The sequence below is a fragment of the Suncus etruscus genome, chromosome 7 (genome assembly GCF_024139225.1).
Source record: "Suncus etruscus isolate mSunEtr1 chromosome 7, mSunEtr1.pri.cur, whole genome shotgun sequence".
NCBI lineage: Eukaryota > Metazoa > Chordata > Mammalia > Eulipotyphla > Soricidae > Suncus > Suncus etruscus.
The window spans coordinates 91,678,367-91,705,123 of NC_064854.1; the positions used below are offsets into that span (position 1 = coordinate 91,678,367).

The 26,757-nt window shown below is 34.7% G+C and overlaps 1 protein-coding gene across 2 annotated transcripts in view; it reads left to right on the forward strand.

The window, feature by feature from the left end:
- The first annotated feature begins 16,980 nt into the window (after positions 1-16,980).
- The window catches only part of MYOCD (myocardin), a 63,282-nt gene continuing 53,505 nt past the window's right edge, over positions 16,981-26,757 (forward strand). For both annotated transcript variants that reach the window (XM_049776847.1, XM_049776848.1), the window contains exons 1-2: positions 16,981-17,011; positions 19,967-20,128. In XM_049776847.1, the coding sequence (XP_049632804.1) occupies positions 16,996-17,011; positions 19,967-20,128 (178 nt within the window). In that variant the 5' untranslated portion in view covers positions 16,981-16,995. The remainder of the gene's footprint in view (positions 17,012-19,966; positions 20,129-26,757) is intronic.

The following is a 26,757-nucleotide window of genomic DNA, read 5'->3' on the forward strand; positions in this document are numbered from 1 at the left end:
TGACTCCCCCCACAAAAAAAAAAGATTAAAATAAACTGACTTAACATATATGAATATATAGACCAGGCCAAAGAAACTTGCAAATACACATAGAAAAGGAAAAATTTGTTTAGTTTCATGTAAGCAATATATATGATGATGTGACTGTAAGAGGGTAATTGTTCTTATTAACGTGACATCAACAGCAAGCAATATCTTTCTCATAACTAAGAAGATGACCAAATATTTCTTGAATACTTGTATAAATGTAATAAAATAATAAAACCAATTGTGGATGCTTTTGTTTGATCCTATCTGACATTGTTAAAATATTACTCCTAATTATGCATTCAGGAGTCACTCCTGGTGATGTTAGGGGACCATTTGGGCTGCCAGAGATCAATCCATTGTTAACTGCATGTAAGGCAAATGACTTACCACTGTACTATCTATCTGGTCTCTGCCATCCATTTTTAAAAAATCATAAAAATGTAACAAAAAGATGAGAAGGCTAAAAAATCGGTGCTATCAATGGTCCATACTGATTTAATATTGATATACAAAACCACTCTCTTCATCACATCCTCTTTCTTTTTGTTTGTTTTATTGCTTTTGGGTCACACCTGGCAGCGCTCAGGGATTACTCCTGGCTCTATGCTCAGAAATCACTCCTGGAAGGCTCAGGGGACCATATGGGATGCCGAAATTCGAACCACCATCCTTCTGCATGCAAGGCAAATGCCTTACTCCATGCTATCTCTCTGGCCCCTCATCACATCCTCTTAAGGGTTATTTTTTATTTTATTTATAATGCAATTGTGAAGGTTTCCCAAAATATTTAGGTAGTTGGGAGACAGTCCCAGCAATATTCATTCTCACAGTGCAAGACTGATGATTTAGTGATTAAAACTGTTAAGAATGCTTAGATTCTCTAAGGTCATCCTAATATGTCTCCACCCATAGCATAACCCCTGTGTTAGTTACTTTGGAAGTCACCAGATCTACACCAATGGTTTTTAGGGGCTACTTGGTACCTTGTGCTTTCAAGGGGTGTTCTCTTGCTTTTTGAACTGTCTAACAGGATCCTCTACTGTAAGTTTTATTTCCATTTTCTTCTTTTCATTTTCCCTTTATTCTTATATTTATTTTCATTTTCCATTAAGAAGTATGTCTAAAGATTTGTATACCAACCTATTTAAGACGGTACCCAAATCAGTTTTTGAACAGATTTCTCAACTTTTCTCTGAGGTAATATCTCAATTGCTGAGTAGGTACATTATTTATAATTTACCTGGAGTCTTAAAACTCAGATCATTTAAAAATTAATCTCCTAATTTTTTTCATACTTTGTCTTCAAGCAACACATTAACATATTAGGTATATGTGCACACATATGTAAATTGTGCTATGGATTGAGGAAATTTATGAAAAAAGTATGGGATAGTCAAATGTTTAAATGTTTTACTTTTCTAAGTTCGGAAGTTTATAGGAATACAGGAATTTTTTCATTTCTTCCAGGTTCTCTGGTTTTGTAGCATCGAGTTTCTCAAAGTAAACTGATTATCCTTTGAATTTCTGTAGTAAACTACTCCATTTCGTTTCTGATTCAGTTTATTAAGTTTACCTCTATTTTTTTTGTTAGCCTTGCTAGTGTTTTATTGATTTTGTTTTTTTTATCAAAGAACCAAATATTTTTGTTTTGTTTTGTTTCTTTTGGGGGGGGCACACCTGGTGACTCTCAGGGGTTTTTCCTGGTTCTGTGCTTAGAAATCACTCCTGGTTCGAGGGACCTCATAGGTAGGATGCCTGGGGATTGAACCTGTCTGTCCTAGGTCAGACACGTGCAAAGCAAATACCCTATTACTGTGCTATCTCTCTGGCTCTGTGTGTCACATTTTTGTTGGAGTTTGTTGTGTTTACTGGGTCAGTCTTGCCTTGTAGTATACTCCTCATTTCTTCTTTTAAGGTCAGTTTTTGAATTTGTAAAGTTTCTGAGTTATTGTTTCTTCAGGGAACTGTGTATCCTTCCTTCAAACTTGAATGAAATTCTAGCAATGTGAAATATTCTTGGTGAAAAAAATCTATTTTGTTGAATTTTGCCACTATATCCACCACTGTCTTTGGCCTGGTGGATTGGTTGTTATAAATATGCTTTAAATCTCAAGAATGCTTCTTTGTATGTAATTTTCCTCTTTTATAATTTTTTCATTATTATATCTCTATCTGTGGTTTTCATCATTGTGACTAGGATGTACTGTTGGTACTTTTCTTTTTGTCACTCTTAGTTTATATTCTTTGAGCATCCAGGATATAGTCGCATGTGCTCTTTCTGGAAATTTCTCAGCTATAATGTCCTTGATTCTTGTTTCTTCATGAGGGTTTTCTTCCTTGATATCCTAGTGCCTTATGATTCTTAGGGTTTTTTTTTTCTATTGAATTTATCCCAAAATTTATGGCTGTCTGTTAACTTTCTTTGAGGATTTTTCCATCTTTTGTTTATTAAATTTAAAGCTCTTTTAAAAAGTCTTTTGTTTTATAGAGTTGTTATGCAGCTCATCTTCTAGTTCACTGATTCTGTCCTCAACTGCTGTTACTATGCTTGTGAGGCCTTCCAATGAGTTTTTTATTTTACCAACCAAATTTTTCAGCCCCATTATTTATGTTTTAAATTTTTTTTAATTTCTATCTTTATATCTTCTTATGACTTATTTTTTAGTTGTTTGGTTTATTCCTTTATTTCTTTGAGTTCTTTAAACATCCTCTATGTTTTCTCTCTAAAATTCTTATGAGACATTATATAGGCAGATGGTACTTTACAGGGTTTAAGAGCTACCATCTTTATTTCCTAAGCATAGTGGAATTCTGAGATGTTTGTCCATTGTAGCCTTTGCAGTGAGGTGTTTTTTATATGTTTCATTGAAATTTATTGACTAGAAGAAATATGCAGCCATGAAGCTGAGTGACAATGTTCTTCTCACAGAGCCAGTCTGGTTTGTCCTTTTTTGTGTAGAATTAAAAGCTCACCTGTGAATTTAGTCCCATCATAAACTGAGCAGAATAGCAGGAACAAACACATCTGCATATGTTTTACTTTTTCAAATTAAAGCATGACTTCAGTAGTTTTAAAGGTATTTATTTGGATTCTCTATTCTCAAAACATTAGTGTTTATTGATAAAAAAATGTTTTGTCTGACACACTGTTTAGTAATACACATAATTTTTAATCAAACTTATATAAATGCTACAAAGCAAACTTCATTTCAATTTAAAATTAAAAATATTCAAGGTCAGAGGGTTAAAAAATTTTCACAGAGTTAACTACCTATAAGCATCAGTACCTATATTTAGGATTTGAATTAGTTAAGACTTCAAATTCCAAGTTTCTTCATTATATCTTCCCTTTTAATAAAATGTAAATTCTGGGGCCAGAGTGGTGGCACTAGAGGTAATGCATCTGCCTTGCAAGCGCTAGCCTAGGAATGACCACGGTTTGATCCCCTGGCATCTCATATGGTCCCCCCAAGCCAAGAACGATTTCTGAGTGCATAGCCAGGAGTAACCCCTGAGCATCAATGAGTGTGGCCCAAAAACAAAAACAAAACTAAACTAAAAAAAGTAACATGCAAATTCCCATAGCAATGATAGTATTTTAATCCTGGTAGATATAATAGGGAAATGTGAAGCATGGTGTTGTAATATAGCATTCACTTCAAAGAGAAAACAGCTAGTCTAGCTCCAGATCATTACTGACTTGCTTCAAAATGCCAGTTCAAGTTTCTAAGCCTTACTTTCCTCATGCCTACAGTGGAAATAAAAAATATAAAAATAAAACTATTTTTCAAAATAAATTATAAAAGCATGAAGAGAGTATGATATAGAATAATTATTAAACCCATAACAGATCACAACTCAAACACTAGCACTTTCTTTTCTAAGTTTTGCAGTTACGACTTCAACAGAGAAGGACCCAAGAACAGCTGGCTAACCAACGCATAATACCATGTGAGTAGCTGCATCTCTTACTGTTTATTTATTTTATAATACCAGAAGTTTGATAATACCTCAAAGTATTGTGTATCCATATAACAACTCTTCAAAGAGTCTTTTGATCTAAATATCAAACTTTAGCTGTAATGTCCCAGTGATGAGGTGTATAACATAAACACAATTTACTACTGGCATTTCTCACCTTCTTGTAATTGGAAATAACTATAATCTTTTAAGACACATATCTTTTATCATCCCCATAGTATTAGTTTCATATCTCTAGGTAATTGAGTTCACAATTTATTGAATATTATCAAAGCTACTTTTACGGAAGATTAAATAGCAAGGTTAAAATACCTTATTGAGTTACTAGACATAATTTGAGTCAAAGAATAATTATCCTGATTTAAAATATATGTTTGAAATTTCTGACCAATTAAGAAATTAAACTAAATTACTAAATTAATATTACTAATTTTGATGAGTTATAGAGGTAAATGGATGAATTCAATTTATAATTTAAGTTCCTTTATGTCATACTGAGTAATTTCCTCTCCCCAATAAATTAAAAATTTAAGATGTTAATGTCTCTTGAAGATATACAGACTTTTCTATGATCATTATTTTAGAGTTTAGCAAATACTGTTAATTAATCATATTATAATTATGATTTAAAGCCTGAACCTATAATTTAATTTAATTCAGAATTTGCCAAAAATAGATTTTCAGGCCTTTTTCTTGGAAATCCCAAAGGAAGTAATTTCTTGTTCATGGCTAAATCTTCAAAGAGTGAGCAATAACTGTATATATCTATTTGTGAAACACCCTTTTTAGTTTTACTAAGCACAAAATTTGTTAAAATCACTTTGTAATTTTATTTATTTATTTACTTATTTACTTTTTGGTGTTTTGGGGTACAGCCAGCAGTGCTCAGAAGTTACTCCTGGCTCTGAGCTCAGATATTGCTCCTGGCTCAGGGGCCCATATAGGATCCCAGAAATTGAACCCATGTCTGTCCTGGGTCAACCACATGCAAGGCAAACACCTTACACAGTGCTACTACTCTGGTCCAACTTTGCAATTTTAAATCTACTGTATTTAGGAGAAGAAACCAAAAAAAATAATAAATTTTTATTTATTCTACTACTTATCAAGATGTCAAAAACTGAAGACCTAAGGACTGCAGGTTTGAGGTCAGATATAAATAAAATTGAATAAAAACTAACCAGAATATTGTTTTTTTTTAAATGCCATCACTATAGAATGCAATTTCTTTTTAAATGTGCCATTTTGTGGCTCTTATTTTATATTTGTTTTGGGGTCACTGCTGGCAGTGCTCATGGATTACTCCTGGCTTTATGCTCAGAAATCGCTCTTGGCAGGCACGGGAAATCTTATGGGATGCCGGGATTTGAACCACCATCCTTCTGCATGCAAGGCAAACTCCCTACCTCCATGCTATCTCTCCAGCCCCGAATGTAATTTATTTTATTATGCTGATTAGAAGCATTATTCACTGAGTAGAATATGGATCACTAGATTTCAGCAGGTAACAATCTTTGCACCACATGATCTTAAATATGTAAGTGCATCTATTTGAGCAGATCTCAAATCTATTGAGCAGAGTTAAAATAGATTTTCTCCTCAAGGATGTAGATTTTTCTCTCTTCTGAAAAGGAAAAGGCAGTAGACAGATCCAGGACTTCTATGTCAACCAAGACTATTCAGAAATAATTTAAAGTTTGCTCTTATATGTGCTTTTACATATTCTGAATAGGACAGAAATAGCCGATATGGTACTGATTAGAGATCATATCAAATGGTTCTTGAGATAGTGACCTCCAAGCATAGTAGCAAGAATAGTCCCTGAGCATCATGATGTATGTTCCCAAAATTGGACACTCTGAGATGAATATTGCAATGGTTTTGAAAAGAATCAATTTATTCTTAATGTCTATACAGTTAACACTCTCAATCAGTAAAAACACCTGATGTAGGAGTCAACTCTATGCTGTATTTAAAATAACACCTCAACATAAGTTGTAAAAATAAGATAGTGTGCATATTAACAATATATTCCTTAATGTAAATTTACATTAAATCTTTTTTATAATTAAGATAATTGCCTGAGTGTCACCAGGTGTGGCCCTAAAATTTAAAAAGAGAAAGAAATAAAATAAAATAAAATAAAATATAGAATTGCTGTAATCTACAGAAGGCTTTTTATTTCTTTCTTATTTCTATTTTTTGAAACAAATATGAAAAAGAAAAGATACCAATAAATAAATTATTATTATAGATCACATAACTTTATGATTTCTGATAAAGTATATATATATAAGTATATATAATGTACCATATACATAACAGTTAAAAGGCTCTGTCTAATTCACAGTGCCTACTCTTATCAGGTGAAGATATCCTCTCAGTAACCACTTAAGTGTGCTGGTTATCTTCAGATTAGATTTTGAAAACACATGATTCAATACAGGCAGCATTGTCATGATGTTCATGTAGCAGACCAATGAGATCTAAAAGATTCTTCTAAACTCCCCAAACTATATCACAATATATTCCTATCTTCTGAAAATTTGAAATGTGAGAATTTAAAAGCATACACAAAAAGTTATTAATCAAACCTCACTTTAACCATAATATTAAAAAAATTTTTTTTTGGTTTTTGGGTCACACCTGGCAGTGCTCAGGGTGCTCCTGGCTCTGCATTCAGAAATTGCCCCTGGCAGGCATGGGAGACCATATGGGATGCCGGGATTCAAATCATCATCCTTCTGGATGTAAGGCAAAAGCCCTACCTCCATGCCTCTTTTTAACCCCAATATTTGAAATATTTTTAATCTACTGTACAACTTTAGACATCTTTTTAATTATTATGTTTTGTTTGCTTTTGGGGGCCATATCTGGTGGTACTCAAAGATTACTTTTTGACTCTGAAATCACTCCAGGAGGGTTTGGAGGAGATATGAGATGATAGGAATCAAAGCCTGGTCAACATCTTGCAAGGCAAGCACCTTCCTTATACTGTTGCTCCAGCCCCAATATTTTAAATTATTTAAAGTGAAAACTGATGGGCAAATAATATGTTAAGATGTGTATATATAAAAATTCTAAAAATATTTGATGATTTTAGTGAAATAATTTTAGATTCTCCATCATAACCTATGCTTCATAAGAAACAAGATGAATAAAAATAGATTTAGCTATATTAGAGATATTACTTTAATTATAGGTAAAACATTGTTACATTACTTTATTTCACTAATTCCAGTGAATTAAATCATGTATAATATTTAGTTAGCTAGTGAACCTAGTTCAAGTAAATTGGATTTTATTTCCTTCCCTTTTTGGGCATACATCCCACAGGTATTAAGGTTGCTGATGAATAACAATCAGTTCACAATTCAGCAACATAATCATTCATATAACCTCACTTAATTATTTCTATTTTATATTGAATTATTTTTTACATATGTACATTATAAATTTAGATTTCTCCTCTTTGGTTGCTATGAATAAATTAAAATTTATTGTTATTAACTTTGCATAATAAGAACAACATTCTGAGATCAGGACAGAACCACTTTAAACAAGGGAAAAAATTATCATCTGAGCCCAGATCAGATGCTAAGTTTTCTCAGAAAAAGTAATATTAGTTATGGAATTCTCTTCCAAAATTTCTTGCAGGGCTAAAAATAAAAAAGCTAGAGTTTATGCTGTGAAATCTAGGCACAAGCAATTTTAAATCAACACACAAGCAATAAACAGTCTAGTTGGTTGACTTATTATTGTCAGTAATAATAAAAAATGATTGAAGAATTTTACAATCTGTAAAAATATCGAATATTTTTGTTATATCCATAAAATTGATATTGTTGTAAGTTCTGGGTTTTTTATGGATCTAGAAGAGGGTCAACCTCATACTTTCACTCATCAGTATTTTTATATCATTTAGGTCATTTCTCCTGAAAATATTTTTCCATCTCAGTTCTTTTCCTTGGATATAATTTTTCCCCTTAGAACATTAAATGACATCACTTTTTTGTTTGTTTGTTTGTTTGTTTTGGGTCAGAGGTTACTCCTGGCTCTACACTCAGAAATCACTCCTGGCAGGCTTGGGGGACCATATGGGAAGCCGGGATTCAAACCACTGTCCTTCTGCATGCAAGGCAAATGCCCTACCTCCATGCTATTTCTTCGGTCCCAAATTACATCACTTTATTGCAACCAATTTATTAGTTTTAATATAGAAGAATAATTAGCTATGGGATTAAATGTTGTAAATTGTCAAAGAGAAATATAGCAAATATTTTGTTCATACATTCTGAGGAAGAACACATGAAACACAAAGGACTTAGACATGAATTACCATTTCAAATGCTTGCAGTCTCTCACCAGTGCGATATATATGTTAGAATAATGTGAATGGTATACTAATATTAACAGTATTGTAAACCACAGAATATCAATAAAGACAAAAACTAAATAAAGTTTGTGCAAGATCTAGATGGATCTTCAAATACCCCCTGCTTAATTGGACTCAATAATTGACAAACTTTAATCACTATATTGAATTATCTGGAAGAACTGAGGGAGAGATATTACTCTCTTTTTCTCCCTCTGCTACTAAAGAAGGGCTAATCTACACTACTTCAGAGGAGAAAGTGAAATCTATATTTTTCTGGAATAAGAATAGTAGATTAGAAACTGAACAGGATATTAAAGAACTTGGAAGTTCGACAGCCTATTTCTTCTCTACAAAGACTTAAATAAGCCACTGCTGGCCTAAATAGAATGAATGTCTAGGCAGCTTTATTCTATGGTCTGGTTAATGTAAATGTTTTTAAGATACAATGAGCTGTCTATGAATGGTGCTGCCTTTATTTGTTTTGCAGACTAATCCAAGCCACAGCAACCACATACTTACTGCAAAACCTTGGTAAATCTTTGAGTTCTGTGATACTTCTGAATAGAAAGAAGAATGACTGGGACAATTCTTCTACCCACATCACATGCAGCTTCATGATAGTTTTGAAAAATTGTCTGGTTAAAGCCTTTCTTCTTATTTTCAGTGCATTCACCTGACTTGGCTTCTTTCCATAGCACCCTACCACACTGTTGGCTGTTTGAGCAGAACACAGCACAAGGGTTTTAATCTATCTGCCTCTTCCTTTACTTCCTTCTAACATCTCAAACTCAAACACTGGAAAAAACACCCTAGGGTTTTTGTTGTTGTTGTTGCCAAGTCCTTTCAGTTACAAATCCAAATTTTCTTTTCAATTCTCTGTCTTATGATTTTCTGGTTCCGTGTTCCTTAGAAATAAATAAGCAATAATATAGGAATTACTTAAATATGTTTTTGACCTCCTTTTCAATGCATTCATGAATGTGGAAGTAAATCTAGTTCTCAAATATTATAAAACATCAAAGGGAAAATTCACTCTTCTCAGGTCCCTCATACAACTACTCTGAAGCAAAATAATTTGCTGTTTATCTAAAAAGAATGTGATTTGTTACTTATACATATTGTGTATTCCACTTGCTTAAAAGAAAAATGTTTATTTTCTAATTTGTCTTTAAAAGTATGGCAAATTATCTAATCAACTAATCTTGAACAAAGGAATGAGAAATACAAACTAGAGAGAAAAAAGACTTTTAAATAAGTGGTGTTAGGAAAACCGTTTAATTACTTGCAAAATAATGAACTCAGAACTCTTTATAAAGCCATGCACAAAGGACAGATCTAAAAACATTTAAAACTCTGATAATAGACCTGAAACAAAAGGTACATAGAAGAAAACATAAGCAGAAGTTTTCATGATATTAAAACTAAACTTATCTTTGAGAATGAAGCACCAATGAAGCTAGGGGAAGCAAAAAGTTAAAAAATCTGTCTACATTAAACTAAAAAGCTTCTTTTCCTCAATCGAAACTTTGACCAGGATAAAAAGACTGCCCATGGATTGGGAGAATATATTTACCCAGAGCTTAACGCGAAAAAAAAAAATCACCTAATGCCATTTAAAATGGGGAGAAGATATGAATAAAAACTTTCTCATAGAAGATATATAGACAACCAAAAGACACATGAAAAAATATTTTCATCATTAATTATCAGGTATATGCACATCAAAACAAGGACATATTATTTCACACTGCAGAGACTGGCATACATCAAAAATAACAAGAACAATCAGTGCTGAAGTGAATGTGGAGAGAATGGAACTCTCATTCACTCACTGATAAAGTGAATGTAGATTGGGCCAGACATTTTAGGGGAAAAGGTCTAAAATAAAAAAAAATAGTCAAATAAAAAAAGGTCTAAAAATTAAAAAAAAATAGAAATTGAGCTATCATTCAACTCAACAATACCACTCCTGAGAATATAACCTAGGGCCCCAAAACACAAGTGCTGAAAAGGCATCTGCACTCTTATGTTTATTGCAGCACTCTTTATGATAGCCAGAAACTAAAAACAAGCCAAGAGTCTGAGAAAAGATGAGTAGATAAAGAAGTCATGGGACATCTACACAATAAAATACAACACAGCTCTTAAAAAAAAATAAAGCCAGGGCCGGAGTGGAAGCACAGTGGTAGGGTGTTTACCTTGGATGCGCTGACTCAGTAAGGATGCGGGTTCAATCCCCCACATCCTATATGGTTCCCCAAGCCTTCCAGGAGTGATTTTTGAGCACAGAGCTAGGAGTAACCCCTTAGCACAGCCAGGTGTGGTCCAAAAAGAAGAAAAAAAATAAAGTCATAAAATTTGCTTATAGTTGAATGTATATGGAGATACCCATATCCATAATATGCTGGGCAACATGAGTCAGAGGATTTTAATAGAATTATCATATTCATTTGTGTAATATAAAAATATTATACTGTATGGTAATTATATCCAAAGACAATAGAGTAAAGAGCAAGGAGGACTGATCCATGCTAGGTAGGCTTGCCACAAAGAGCAGGGGAGTGCAGTTAGGACAGAAAAGGGACCACAATAAAAATTATGGTTGAATTTTTTCATTCTGGACAAGAACTTGTTGCTGAAATTAGGTATAATAATATGAATAATATACTTTCAATAACATTATTGCAAAACACAGTGTGCAAAAAAAATAAAAGGAATACACACAGAGAAAGAAGAAATGTCTTTGCTATAGAGACAGGCAAAGGGGATGGCAGGGGAATTGAAGACATTGATAATAGGGAATGTGCACTGGTTAAATAAGAATGGGAACTGGATATTGTATCACTGAAATTCAATCATGAACAAGTCTGTAGCTGTATCTCACAGTGATTCAATTTAAAATTTATTTCATAAAAGTGTGACAGACGGAGGATTAACATCACTAAAACATGTTTTATGTTGGTAACTGAGACTACAGAGAGGTTATAGACTTGTTTAAGGTTATGCCAAAAAAAAAAAAGATGGAAAAGAACAGATCTTAAATTTTTACTTAACCCAATCTTCTTTAGTTATACTATAGGTTCTACATTTAAAATACCTTTTCTTTGTCTCCAAGAACCCTTCATTTGAAATGAAGTAGTTAGGTATGGTTATTCTTCCACATATCTCTTTTTTCAATAAATTTAACTTATAGCCAAGATATGATTTCTTCCCTTTTTTTTTTGATAAGAATAACTGTAACTAAACCAAGTAGTGAATCTAAGCACCAAGAATGAGAAGTAAGGGTCCACAGCCAGCCTTTCTCAGGACAGGTAACCTTTCTAAAGCTTTTTTAAAGATTGAAAATCAGTCTTAGAAACTTATTTTTTATCTCATCTAAGATTCTGAAAATATTTTCCACTGAATTTACAAACTCCAAATCCATGCTTCTCAAACTTGTACATCAGAATTAACTGAGAGCTTACTTAAATGCATTTTACCCCTGGATCTTTTGTTTCTGTCAGCTTGAAAGAGGTTAAGAGTTGGAATTTTTGATATATCCAGTTGAGACTGTATAATGTCTAGGGGACACATTTTAAGAACCAATTCTCCATTTCTTTGATTTTATATCTTGGTTTCTATGCACATTCTTAATGGTTGGGTTTCTTTTACCTCTGAGCTTGATAAGTCAGCAACCCCATAAAAGATTGCCATCTGACAGTTTCAAAAGCCACTGTCAGTTTAAGTTCCCTAAATTTTGAAGAATTGAGCCAGTCTACCAAATTTTCTTTCTTCCTGAATTTCTATTGGATATTTGACTTCAGGAGCTCTGTTTTTATTTGAGTTTTTTCCCCTGAGCTCTAAGTAAGCAAATGTTTATATGAACAGTTGATCCAAAATTAGCTAGAGTTACAGGACAGAAATAGTAATAACCCGTAACTAAACTCTGAGGCGAGAACACAAATTCCCTGGTGAGAAGGGATTAATTTTCCTCCAGGGGGAACAATCTGGATGTGTGGATGACTGGATTTACAATCATATTTTAATTTGAAATCACACTGGCTTTTTTTAATTTTAATTTAGAAAAATAAATTCCTTTTCGATCTTAAATGTCAATGTTCCTTAAATATAAAATGTTGACATTTGAAACTCCCAAGGCTGGCAGCAAAAAGTTGCTTTATATATTTTCCTACTTATGGGTCTGTGGAGTTGCATTATGCATTTTTTCTGATCCTCAGAAGAAGTGTCTAAACCCACTTTCTCTGGAGTAGCAGAAAAGGCAAATGTCAGATAGCCATTGTCATATATAATGTCTCTTAATCACTGAGAAGATTGTGCAATAAAATGAAAGTATGGCAAACTATTTGACTTTCTTCTCAAGTTCTTGCTTAGCCTTTATACTTTCCTCAACCCTGTAGTAGAAGATTCCAGAAGACCTTTTTGATCTTATAATTGGAGGACTAAATTGTAGAACTCATTTTACAGGGAAACTGTTTACCCCAAGAAGTGATGAATTATGGCTCTGTAAACTAAAACTCAGAAAATAAAATGCTTCTTATACAGCTAATATACTCTTTTAAGAAAAATTGAAGGACCTTCTGAACAAGAAAATTATATGGATTTTCCCAATGTCCTAAGTTGAACCTAGGGTTGGATTGTTATCTCAAGATAGATTAAAATTCTTCCTTAAGGAGTATTTTTTAAAGAAAGCATATGCTATTCTTGTAAATCAATTACTATGATGTCTCTAAACTATGGTAGTTATTAAGACACATCAATGCATACAATAGATCAGAGATGAAGACCTACCAGAACAACACAGACAGATTCACCTAGACTTGCTGGACATCAAGTAAGAAATTAAATTCTTAAATTTTAAGAAATTAAAGTTGCTTTTCTAATTTAGGGGATTAGACCCACACCTGGCTGCACACAGGGGTTACACCTTGATCTGCACTCAGAAGTCGCTCCTGGCAGGCTCAGGGACAGTTTGATATACCAGGGATTGAAACCAGGTTGGTCATGGGTCGACTGCATGAAAGGCAAAGTCTCTACCACTGTGCTCTAGTACCTGATTTTGTTTTTATATTTCCATCAGTGTAAGTTATAACTTTGATCAAATAGCAATATATATTAAGGATCATGACAAGAGAAAATTTATGAACAGTGCACATTCCTACAAGTAATTTCTTAAAGCTAGTAAGCAGGAAGAAATTGGGTGTGGGGAAAAAGAAACATTTGAAAAAGGAGAATTTGCAAGAAGTCTGGTCTAGGCTTTAGAAGAAGAAATGGGGTCTGTGATATTCAAGCTACATATTAAAACAAAACAGAACAAAGTTCAAGTAACATGTTAAATCCATTAATTCTCTAAAAAAGGATGTGTTGAATTAATTGGGCAGTATTGTCCACAATACCCGGCACAAGGCAATTAACTTACTATTCATGGTTCTTTGTCTTTGACATGGAAATTGGGAGTGGGCACACTTGATTCACATCTGAAGCAATATCCTAAATAGAGAGTATCATACTCACACCAACCACAAATCACAAAGAAAGTAGTTTAATGCTCTGCAAGCACATCTGAAAAGTGAGCTCACTTTTAGCATACTATTAACGACCAAGTGATATATATCATAATATACATTCACACATACACAAACACACTGATAGACATATACAAGATGCCTCATATGCTTAATTGACCAAAAAATTATGGTGGGCAAACTTTTGAATAGTCATTGACTGCAGCACACTTCAGTATCTATTGGAGTAATATTTAAATTGTGGATCATGTGATTCACCAATTTATACAGATTTACAAGTAAAATATTACATTTCAATTTATTCTTAACTTCTGATCAAGCCCATAACTTATCATGAAAGGGCCTGTTATTCTCTTCTAGTGTACATTGTTTCATAGAGGTATAAAACTATATTACAGTGGGTAGGAAGCTTTCCTGGACTATAGAAGTTTAATCTCTGTAGCCACATATGGTCCCTGGAGCCTGCTAGGAGTGATTCATTAGTTAAGAAGCAGAACTAAATCCTGAGCACATTTAGTGTGACCCAGTAAAAAACAAAACAAAATTATTGTTTTATGGAACTGTAAAAACAAATTTTCAGATGTTTTAGTTTTATGAATAATTTGCAAATACAGAAAAGTATGTTAAATCATCATAATAAGATGCTATAAAATGCAAAATAATAAAAATGACTTGGAAAATTTGGAGGCTGCCTTTTTGTCTAAATTGATTATGGCCAATAAAACAGCTGGAGATTAATGTTTTAAACATTATTCTTTTACAAAACTTCTATACAATTTTATTGAGGAACTTGAATTTATGTTCTTCTAAGATGATGAATATTATGCTTTGAGAAAACTTAGGTTTTTGGAAAACCTAAGTGCCTCTAACTCTGTGACTCTGGCAAGTGTAAGTGTATCTTCTGTAAATTTTTATTTTGTTCAAAGTTGGAATTGTATTTAACAATCTCCGTAGGTTTTCTTTCAACTTTGAATGTCTGATTTTGTACTTTTCACTTGGCCCTTAGTTGCATGTTTTTAACTGACCAACCGCATACTTTATCCAAGGTAGAACCTACTTTCTACAGATATAATACCACCACCACCACGGCAAAGCCTCCCCCAAATTTAAGGATGGAGCAGCCAAAGAGAAAGAATCAATTTAGTCCCATAGACTATTTTCCTTAAACTAGATTACTTCATTTACAACTTTTTCACATGTCATGGTATAAACATCACAGCCCCACAGCCACACCCATACTTTCTCAGGAACTTGGACTGACCTATCTTGGCCACTTCTCTCTCTTCCTTTTGTCCACTATGCCTCTGTTTAAACCTAAACATCTTTCTTGGTATCCTTTGGCTTCAGTAAGGTTGATGGCCTCCAAACCTTTTCTGTCCAGCGCTTATGGTATAACAACAGCAATCATGTTCATGTGTGCACAGTGCAACAAGCTCACAAGAAAATGCTGTTATGGTAACCAGAATCTTAAATTGACTTCTATTCACATATTTGTTTTTCTGTTTCAGCAATAAAAAGCCCAACTGAATTCCGTGAGCAAAGAAAACATTTGGATAGTAACCAGGTATTTTCTTTTCAAAGTGCCTTTTGGACTTACATACAGGTTATGAATGCTGAGTTTTTGACTAAAGGATGCTAAGTTAGTCTAAAGAGTGAATTTTTCACAATATACTCAACTAATTTATCAGTTTCCCACACCCTACAATACATAAAAAGCCCCGAAATTGATACCAAAACTATTAACTCTGAAACTGTTAATTTTTTATTTAAATATGTTATTAAAATTTCTAATCATGCTGATATTGAGGGGAATGATTGCAGTGCAAGGATTTAATATAAATCAAAGTGGTTATTTTTACAGTAAAATTAACATTGTATCTTTACTTTTCATATAGTGCCTTTCTCAGAAAAAATGTTTTATTTTGATTCAATTAAGTTCTCAAAAGTATCTTTCTATACAGAATTTCTAGTTTACTTATAAGCAAATAAAGCTAAATCTGTTTTTTCTGCTTTCAGTGTCTTGAAGGAATTTGAGATATATCATCATATATCATAAACTCTCAGACTAAACCTCTGTAAAATAATTATTGTTATAGAAATGCTATTTAGCAATTTATATTATCACAAGTCAGAATAAAAAGAAAGGTTGTCTTCTAAAATTCTTATATCTAAATTTGAGTCTGCAAACTAGCTTATAAGAAAAGAAAAATTAAGGAAAGAGAAAAAAGGAAGGAAGGACTAAAGAAAGAATAAGAAAGAATGAATGAAAGAAAGAGAAGAAAGAAAAGGAGGAAGAAAGGGAGAGAGGGAGGAAAAAAGGAAGGAAGGAAGAAGGAAATAAAGATGAAAAGGAAAGAAGGAAGAAAGGAGGGAGGAAGAGAGAAGGAGGGAGGGAAGGAAGGAGAAGGAAAAGGAGGGAGGGAAAAAGGGAGAAAAGAAAGAGGGGGAGGAAAGAAGAAAGGAAGAAAGGGAAGGATGGAGGAAAGAAGGGAGGGAGGGAGAAAAGGAAGGAAGAAAGGAAGGAAAAATGGAGGAAGAGAGGGAAGGAGGGATGGAGGGAAGGAGAAGGGAGAGAGGGAAGGAGGGAGAAACGGAAGGAGGAAGGGAGGGAGGAAAGAAGGAAGGAAAGAAGGAAGCAAGGGCATATTGGGAGATTAGAAATATTTATTGATTTTAGGAATAATTATTGACCTTATCTAACATTGTGTTTTAAGAGAATACTGGAATTAATGATGTACAAATTTTATATTGTCAACAATTCTATTAATATTACCTGCCTTGCTCTTGAAAGAATTTCTTTAGCAATGATGTAGGCTAAACATTTTTTAACTCTTCTGTTATATTTTTTATCCTATAATTACCAGGGAGATGTGTATTTGCCACTTTATAAAAGTGTATTAAACCACGAAATTTGTCATGTTTTATTTATCATAAAACAAATACCTAGAGAAGCTTAGTTTCTTTGGTATTAAAAGTGGTGAGCAGTTATATGAGGTTCATAGCAGAACTAATTATGTGTTACAGACTGAAGACACCCTGAAGCACAAGGTCAGAAACAGGTCCAATCATACTGACTTGGTTAATATGCACATACTGCAAGGTAAGGGTGCACGAAATTATAATCCTGTCCCTGTCAAATTATGCTCCATTTTCCCAAAGATTTTGGTTTCTGTATAGCTGCTAAGATGTTTTAAAAAGTCTCCCCTACCATTATTAAATGCTATTTTCGAATCATTTTCTAGCCCTTTTAGCCATGAAAAAACCCTGGGAAATCATATATATATGAGACTTAATTCTAATTAAACGTATTAAACTTCTTATTGTAGCTTGCTACTTTTTATCCTGAGAACTTGAGGAAAATCCAACATACACTGAAATTCTTTAAAAATATGTTCATTTATGGAGCCAGAAGGATAGCGCAGCATTAGGGCATTTGCCTTGCATACAGCTGACCCAAGACAGAACTTGGTTCAATCTTCGGCCTTCCATATGGTCCCACAAACCAGGAGCAATTTCTAAGTGCACAGCCATGAGTAACCCCTGAGCATCATCAGATGTGGCCCAAAAACAAAGAAAAAAAGAGTCCATTTTTAAATTGAAGCCCAGTAATAAGCTTCTTACTTATTACTTATTACCCAAAGGGAATATTAAAATTATATTTAATACTCCAGTAATAGTAAATTGGTGATTGAATAATTTTAATACAATATAGATATCTTTTAAAAATGCCAAAAAAATAATATTTTATAGTTTTGAACTTAGCATGCAAAAGACATCAGGCTTAGACAGTCCCTAGTAGTCGCTGAACCTATTAAACCTGATTTTTAACATTTTTATCTTACCAAAAGTTTCCTGGTAATGAACAGTTTCACAGCTGATAGGGTGTTGTATGCTTTGATTCTGTATCCCATATTGTCCTTTGAACTTCCAGGAATAATTTCTGAGCAGTGCTCAGATGTAACCACTGATTGCATCCAGGTGTGGCCCAAAATAAAAGGTTTCTTCAGGTTAACCCAAACGGGAAAAAAAAATGAAAGAAATAAAATGAATAAAAAAATAAAAGAAAAGAAAAAGAAAAGGTATAAAACATAATGTTTAATGAAAATATCTTTAAGTGAACTATGTGTAAAATTAAAGTCTTATTTTAAAAGGCATATACATACATATATATGTAATATATATTTCAGAGACAAGTTCAGTGAAGAAAAATATGACCCAACAATTACATTAAATAACTAAGAATGAAAAATGTCCATTTGTTATAACAGTTTATTCTAAGTTTTCTAATATATACTTTTAATTTTTCTTTTGCATACATTTAAAGACATTTTATATTTATGACATTGATTCTATAGTATACTATGATTTTAAAATTATCACATAAAAGTTACATGATTATGGTCTTTAATTAAAATGTGATCATGAATCCTAGCTGTTCCCAGTTCAATTGCATGTTTCTGGAGTTTATCCCTTCTAGAATTACAAGAATATAGAAATTAGTTACCTAGAGCACTAAGAGTCTGTTAGACTTAAAAGTAATTTCTGTTTTCTTCAATGGTTCATTGTCTTTAATTACAGAAACTAATGTAAGGGCTAATGCCTGGAACTATTAGACACAGTCACAGCAATAAATAGATAGATAGATAGATAGATAGATAGATAGATAGATAGATAGATAGATAAAAAGATGGTAAGAAGAGGGAAAATTGCAAGGCTTTATGCTGTGAGTAGAAAGAATAAAATGTTTGTGATGAGAAGAATGTAGAAAGCAGGGTAACAGAACTAAGGAAGCAAAATTACAAAGATGAACTAAGATGTGTTAGGGGGAGGAAGGTCAAAGCATAAGAGTGCTGAAAAGTGAAAATCTCAATTTTTGAAAGCGTGTGGTTTGGTTTGGGGCAAGTTTTCCAAACAAAAATGAGAAAATCGAATGAATATGTAAGAAAAATGCATATCTTAGAGATACAATGAAGTGGTAGACCTTTGTCTCAATGTGGGAAAACCTCTGTTCAATGATATACATATTGCAAAAAAAAAATCTAAGACAAAATAAAGAATAAATAGAGGCACTTTTTTCTGAAGATCAAACCTATGTTTTGTGGGGTAAATCAGAAAGATCAGCCTTGGAACCTTGGAAGAGGTTTAGGCTTCTTTAGGCACTCTAGCCTTTTTGTTTGTGTTATTGATGTTCACTTTACTGTTTCAGAGATACATCTAACCTGCTGGAACAATTAAACATTCTTAAATTTCTCTCTTGGGTGGAGATGTCTAAGTAAAACACAAACTGTGTGCTGTTAGATTCATAATAATGAAACAATGGGGACTCAAATTTTGCCAAATCTTCTAAATTAAGAGTGAAACTGGAAGTTCTTTTTGGCACTAAATGTATAGATCTTTACTTAATAATAATAATAATAATAATAATAATAATAATAACAACAATAATGTAACAATAAGTTGTTGATTAGATTGTGCCTCGAGTCTTCCTCAAAATCAGAGTAAATCAGAGCCAAAATGAAAGAGAAGAAATCCAATGGCTTGACCTTTCTCACCATATAAATAATGAAAATCTGCCTGTTTAATTTTTTAGTCTTTTAAATTGTTTTATTAAACAATATATACATAATTTTTCTTCTACTATTGACCAGAGTATTAGTATCAGTATCACAATATTGACAAGAACTAATTTTAGTAAATAATATTTACTGCATGATCAATTGTGCCTGCCAGTAAAAATAGGAGGTGCATTCTAATGTTGCAGCTTAGGCTCAACAAGTAATGCAGGTCCCTGTACTATTTGCTTACAGAATGGCAAATTGCAATTTTTTCTTTTCAAAAATCCTCTTAGAGCAAATTTCTCTAACTAGCCTGTGTGTTTAGCTATTTGCCTTTATTAGGAAGTGTCTAGTCCTTTTGGCTAATACATGTGTAATGATGATAGCTGCATTGAACTTTTACTAGGATGGTAGAGCACAATGTAACACAATGTTTTGGTTAAAAGGCACAAAAAAAGTATCAAATGCTAGAAGTAATCCTTTCAACTTTAACCCATCAGCCTCCACTTCAGAGAGGTCCATTTCAACTGCTCAGATGAAGCTGAAAAGAGCCCGACTTGCAGATGATCTCAATGAAAAAATTGCTCTGCGGCCAGGGCCACTAGAGCTGGTAGAGAAGAACATACTGCCCATTGACTCTGCTGTGAAAGAGGCCATAAAAGGTAGCACTATGAATACTTCTCTCTATTCTCTTCAGCCTGAAGGCAGCAAGACTTTAAAACCAGGCCAGTACACTCATTCCTACCAAATAAACCACTAGAGAAAGTGACAAATAGGCAAACCAAATATCAATAGATAATGATAATGAAGAAGGTAAAATGCAAATAAATGGTGGTGAGTAATTAGAATAGATAACTGAAATTAAGAGGCTAGAGTTTGGGCCTGGAGAGATAGCATAGCGGTGTTTGCCTTGCAAGCAGCCGATCCAGGACCAAAGGTGGTTGGTTCGAATCCCGGTGTCCCATATGGTCCCCCGTGCCTGCCAGGAGCTATTTCTGAGCAGACAGCCAGGAGTAACCCCTGAGCACCCCCGGGTGTGGCCCAAAAACAAAACAAAACAAGAGGCTAGAGTTCCCATATTTTCTAGCGTATAAGAGAACTGTGCGTAAAAGACTACCCCCTACTTTTCCTGTTAAAATATAGAGTTTGAGCTATATTCATTGTATACGACTACCTCTCTTTTAATGCACACAAAATGGAAATTAAAAAGCGCAAGAGAAAAAGAGTAGAACCCTCAAAGGTTAACAGTATATGTTTAATAATGCTAGACTTTGGAGTGCCAACTATCATTTTACATTTGCCATTTGTAGTGAGTGACTGTGATTTTTTAATTGTGGCCTCCATTGAGAGCTCCTCAATGAGCTCCTTCAAGAGAGGAGAGAGGGGGCTCCTCCAAGAGCAGCTGGCTGGGGGCGGTAATTAATAGGACAGCTAGCAGGAGACAGAGCACCTCCTCTGTGTCCCATAAAAGCTGAACAGAGGACTGAGCACAGGAAAGCAGCATAACAGTGATGAAACCAGGCGGTTGGTTGGGATGCAGCCCTTGGTAACTCAGCTCTTCTGTGTGCCCTGAAAGATAATCAGGACAATCAGAGGATTGAATGATGATGCCTGGTAGCTGGATGGGATGCAGTGGTAAGAGGGGGATGGAGCACTTGTCCGTGAATTTGGAGTAAGTTTTTTAACTTACTGACTTTTTGAAAACTGACTTTTTCATGGATTAAAAGTCATCTTATATGCCGGAAACAATGTTAATTCTAAGGCTATAGTTACTTTTCATATTTTTGTAAAAGTGTTTTCGAAACTACAAAAGTATATGGTAAATTCTTACCCAAAGCACTATGTAATAAAATAGAAATCATTTAAATCTTATTTTGTTTAGTTCTTAATTTTATATTAATTAATAAAAATAGAAAAGGAAGATCAGCATGAGTACAGTCAGATAGACTAGTTTGTTTTTACACAAGGAGGGAGAAGATATTTGCTTTGCATTACTTATTATTATTATTATCAATAATAAATAATTTTCAGGAAAAAATATTTCCTCGTTGGTGTAAGAAACACACTACAGACATAAAAAATAGTTATTTTTGAGAAAAATTCTGGAAACCACCTTTTGAATTTGTGCGAAAAGTAAAGAGGTAGGTGATAGTCTTGGAACCACCATTTATTCCTAATAAAGTAATTATTGAATAATTATAGGCATCCTTTAGAGGTGGAGATGACATGTCTATGGGGTCACTGCTGGAGGATGTCCTTAGAAACCTAAAAAGGCCTTTGAAATGGGTGGATCCTGTAGCAATAAAGTGAGAGATGGTATCTTCAGCATACCTTTTGATCTTATTTGCCTCTAGACCTTATTTGCCTTTAAAAACTAATGCAGACAATTAGAATACAAATTAATTGTAGAGAAAGTTGGATAGAGTGAAAATTTCCCCCACCTTCTTGGAGAAATTGAGCAATCAAATTAATATAAAAGAAATTAGTAAAAGTAAAATGTTAAGTATGTATAGGAAATCTATATAAATATGGAATGCAATGTCAGTGAGGAGAATTGGGAGAATAAATAAAAACTAAGGGGCAGAATAGAGGCATGGGCATTCACAGAGAGAAGTGGTAACTATCATGACAAAGAGGCTAGCTCTAATGACAATAATATACGTAATTTGATGTTCATTTGTTGATCTTCAGTAGAAAGAGTTAAGAGAGATAATTTTGAGTAATGCACTAATTTTTATTCTTCTTTTTATATAGAGGCTGGTAAAATTTATTGTGAGCCTCAATTTATCCTCAATTTATAATAATTCACATGCCATAGTAACTTGGTTTGAGAGTGCTATCTAAACATTTTTGGGAAGCCTCTCCACTGTTCTTTAAATTTTTTTTTTGTGTGTGGTGACAGATCAAAGTGAGTGTCTCAAATGCAAGGCAAATATTTTCATTAAAATTTATTCCTATCTTCCACTGTTTCTCCTCACACTATTCTGGCTCTAGGATTAAGACACATAAGAAAAATTGGGGTTGAAGTGACAATAGGGCATTTCTCTTACACTTGAATGCTGGGGGCAAATAACTAGAAACCCATGTGATCCCCAAGCCTGCTAGAGTGACAGTGTTGAGTCAGGAATAGGCTCAAAAATAGAAGAAAGAAAGTAAAAAAAATCTAATATGCCAGGAATGGAGGTTTAGGGGGTGGGGCAGGAATCATTGTTCCTTAAACTTCCCACTAGAGTATATTTTTATAATAAAAGTACCCAATTCTACTTCTGTAAGTCTTACATCTTTTGTTTTTGTTTTTGTCTTTGTTTCAACATATTGAAATATTTGTAGGCAGGGCTTCATTCTGGCAAAAGCTAATTTCACATATTCCCTTCTCCCTTCAGAAAGGAATTTTGCATCAGTCTTTTCCAAAAGGATATCCATGAATTAAAATAGCTCTCTTGCATACATGGCTCCAATTTGCAAGTAGATAAGCCAGTGGGGTCGATTTTCACATTCCACTTCAAGAGTTCCAGCCCTTGGTGTGTGACTTTTAGCAAAAATAGGTAACTAGGACTCATTTTATCTTACTTTAATCTTGGAGTTTTAAATGTTTATGCTGAGAAAAATAGAACTGAGTCGTTCATCTAATCACTTTCAAAGGAGAGAGGGAAAGCTCAGGTCAAGATCTCAATGAGGCCAGTACCCATAGTCAGCCCTTTGGGCATAACAAGAGAATGATGTCAGAGCTTCCTAAAGCAGGTCCTTGTCATCATACTGCTTGACATGTGCACAGGGACAATAGCCAGCACACTGCATTCCAGCAGGTCCCAGTCAGCCTTGGTCACCACAGGAGACAAGAGCAGAGGGCCAATTTTAAGGGAAGAACTGATAGACTGGTTGTTCCAAAGGCATACAGATAAGGTGGCCTTTGCCCCTGTCCCCATGAGCCTGATTTCAATGGGAAAGAGCACAAGTAACATGCAGTCTTTGCAATAATTTTCTGCTCTAAGTAGTATAAGTCATTGCTACTGTACAGCTAGTCTCTCAAGACAAACCTGTTTTCTAATTCTGATGCTGTATTGACTTTTCCAAAGCTTACCAGAGAATAAACTGCATCCTAGAGGGTCATTTTGATTCTTGAAAGTTTTAGACTTGAAATACGAATATACTCCAACAAAAACAATAATAACAACACCAACTAGAAATTAGTGAACTCAGGCTGGAGCAATAGCACAGCAGTAGGCCATAAACCTTGCATGCAACCAAGCCTGGATGCTGGATGAACCCAGGTTCCATCCAGGGCATCCCAGAAGGTCCCTTGAACCTGGCAGGAGTGATTTCTGAGCACAGAGCCAGGAGTAACACCTGAACACCACTGGGTATAGCCCAACTCCCCCCCAAAATTGAAATTAATGAACTCATATCTGGGATTAGTTTCATATTTTATATGTTGTTTTTTTATATACAGCCAAATATTTTAAGCTACATATTATGCTTATTTAAGAGATGAGAAACTAGGCCTGAGAGTTTTATAATTTCTGTATTTTTCTGTTTGTTTTTTGGGGGGCCACACTCCATGATGCTCAGGAGTTACTCCTTGCTCTATGCTCAGAAATTACTCCCAGCAGGCTCAGGGAACCATAGGTGATGCTGGGAGATCAAAACTTGGGTGGCTGTGTACAAGGTAAATGCCCTATCCATTGTCATATTGCTCTGGCCCCAAAGATTTATAATTTCTAATAGTCACATGTTGCAAGTGAGCCCCTGAAGAGGTTGACTGATGGAGGGATGGAGGATGAGGCCTTTCCCCTCCAGCTCGGAGCATGCATCTGCCACCCTGTCTAGCCGACGGTTTTGAGGTGAAACGGCGGGTAATCAGCTCGCAGACAGTCAGGCTTGTGGAAATATTAGCTTTATTTGGATGACAAGACTGAAGTCCAAAGACTCAGCCTCAGTTCCAGCAAAAAGCCCCCCCCCCCCCCCCCCGCCTTCCACAGACCCTTGTTTTTATCCCCCAGAATCAGGTACCACCCAATGGTGGGATCAGATACCAGCCAATGGTGGAAGCAGAATCAGGTCCTACCCTAGGGTGGGGGCAGAATGCCAGATCACACCCTAGGGTAGGGCACAATCACCAATCAGGTTAGGGTCAGTAACATAATAATCCCCTAAAATATTTACATACACAACAGTCACAGAGCCACTCAAGAAATAGAGCAAAAGAGAAATCCAGTCTGTAAGACTCCTGAACTCAAGTTTCTATTGCCTGCATAAGGCACCGTATATTTTCCTTAAAATTAGGCCACTGTCATTAGCTATGTAAGAAATATCTCCTATGACTTCTGTCCTTATCAACAGGGACAATGTAGGTCCTCAGTCATTTAGTTCATCTTCTACCCTTGCAGAACTTGGAGGAGTAGTGATCATCAGTTGTACACTGGACCACCTTGATATGGTCTTCAGTGTGTTTAGAGGCATTTTCTAAAGTGGCACAACTTTATATATATATATATATATATATATATATATATATATAATTTTTATTTTGACTATATTGGCTTACATATCTTTCACAGTAGTATTTTAGGTACATATTAACATTGAATCAGGGGAATTCCCATCACCAAATTTGCCCTCCCTCCATCCCCGTTCCCAACCTGCCTCCCCTATCCCCCACCCTCACCCCCTGGGCTGCTAGAATAAGAGGTTCCCTCTGTGTCTAGCTTACTACTTAGTAATCATATATCTGGTTGGTTCTGGTACCCTCCCTTATTTCTCCCTCTGTTTGAGAGGCGGAACTAGATAGCTCAAGTTATGTGGTTTTGTTTGAAGAAAAAGCAATAAAGTGGGGTAAAATAAGCCGAAAATGGGTGTAGTCCTTCTAGAGGCTCTCAACCTCAGTTTGAGAGAGGACAGGAAAAACGAAATTAAAATACCACAATAATACAAAAAGAAATATTGAATAAAATATCCAGTGAGCACTACAGCACTAAAGGCAAGCACCACTTAATAGTCTTGGTCCTGAAATAAAACCAACTGGCACAACTTTTTATAAAAATTTGATTAGAAGTCATATATTACAACTTCCCGGATCCCAGATATAGAAATGACACAGTTCTTCACAACAGCCACAGGAAACAGATCCCATCCGGGACATCCTTAATACTGCCCAGACACCAACAAGTGCCAGCTCTAATATGATATCCTGACAACAAGGAAACTGGGAACAACTTGACCTAAAAGCAGGTTATCCTACCTCACCAGCTAACGATAAGACAAAATCAGAAGACTTGTCACCCTTTGGTCTGTCCAAATGCCAAGATCGCGATTTACAGATTACTGGCTGCTAGAACCATGACCGGACTGTATTTCTCCTGGAACCAATAAAAAAAATCCCTAGTCTAGGGTTTGAGCTACGACCTGCACAACAACCATGATCTCTAGTTCCAGAGGTCTGTCTGAGACAATTGCAGTGGAATGGGTCTTCTGGAAACATAATGAAAGACGCTATCCCAGGCCCCATCCTAGGATCAGCGCAAAGACCAAGACCACCAACCACAGAAGACGGATTAAAATGACACTGAGGGAACAGAACTTCTAGAATCACAAAGAAAGACTTCATCATAAGTTCCACTCCCTGACCTGTGCAGATACTGAGCTCTCTAGATACAGAGGTCTGATTTTATCACCCAGGACGGAGCAGAAGTCTTCCATACACCACAAAAGCACCAAGGGGAGAGTAAATAAACCTGAAAGGAGTTATAGTTAATCACATGATAATATACTTCAAGGGTGGAGAAACCCTGTATCTCTTAGGCCAAGAGAATTCCTTTTCGAATGACCCCAATATTTACTGTGCCTGTGCAGGAGGGAAGAAAAAAAAATCAAAAAGCACAAAACAATTTTTCTTATTTATCTAGGTTTTGTCAATTTTTTTTGTTTTGGTGTGGATATTGAAGTTGTTGTCTCCATTTATATATTTATTTTTCTTCTTTTCTTTTCTTCCTTTATGTGCTCTGCCATGTTTTTTTTTTTTTTTTTTTATCTCAAGACCATGGCTTTTATGTGGTGCTTATCTTCATTGTTGGAGAGCTCACTGGACATTTTATTTGACACCTCTTTTTGTACTGTTGTGGTGTTTCACCTTCTTTTTCCCCTTCGTCTCTCCAACCTAGGATGAGAGCCTCCAGAAGGACTCGGCCCATTTTTGGCGTATTTGATTTTTTCCCCAGTTTATTACTTTTCTCTTCTTCGAACAAAACCACATAACTTGAACTATCTAGTCTCACCTCCCAATTAGAGCGGGAAA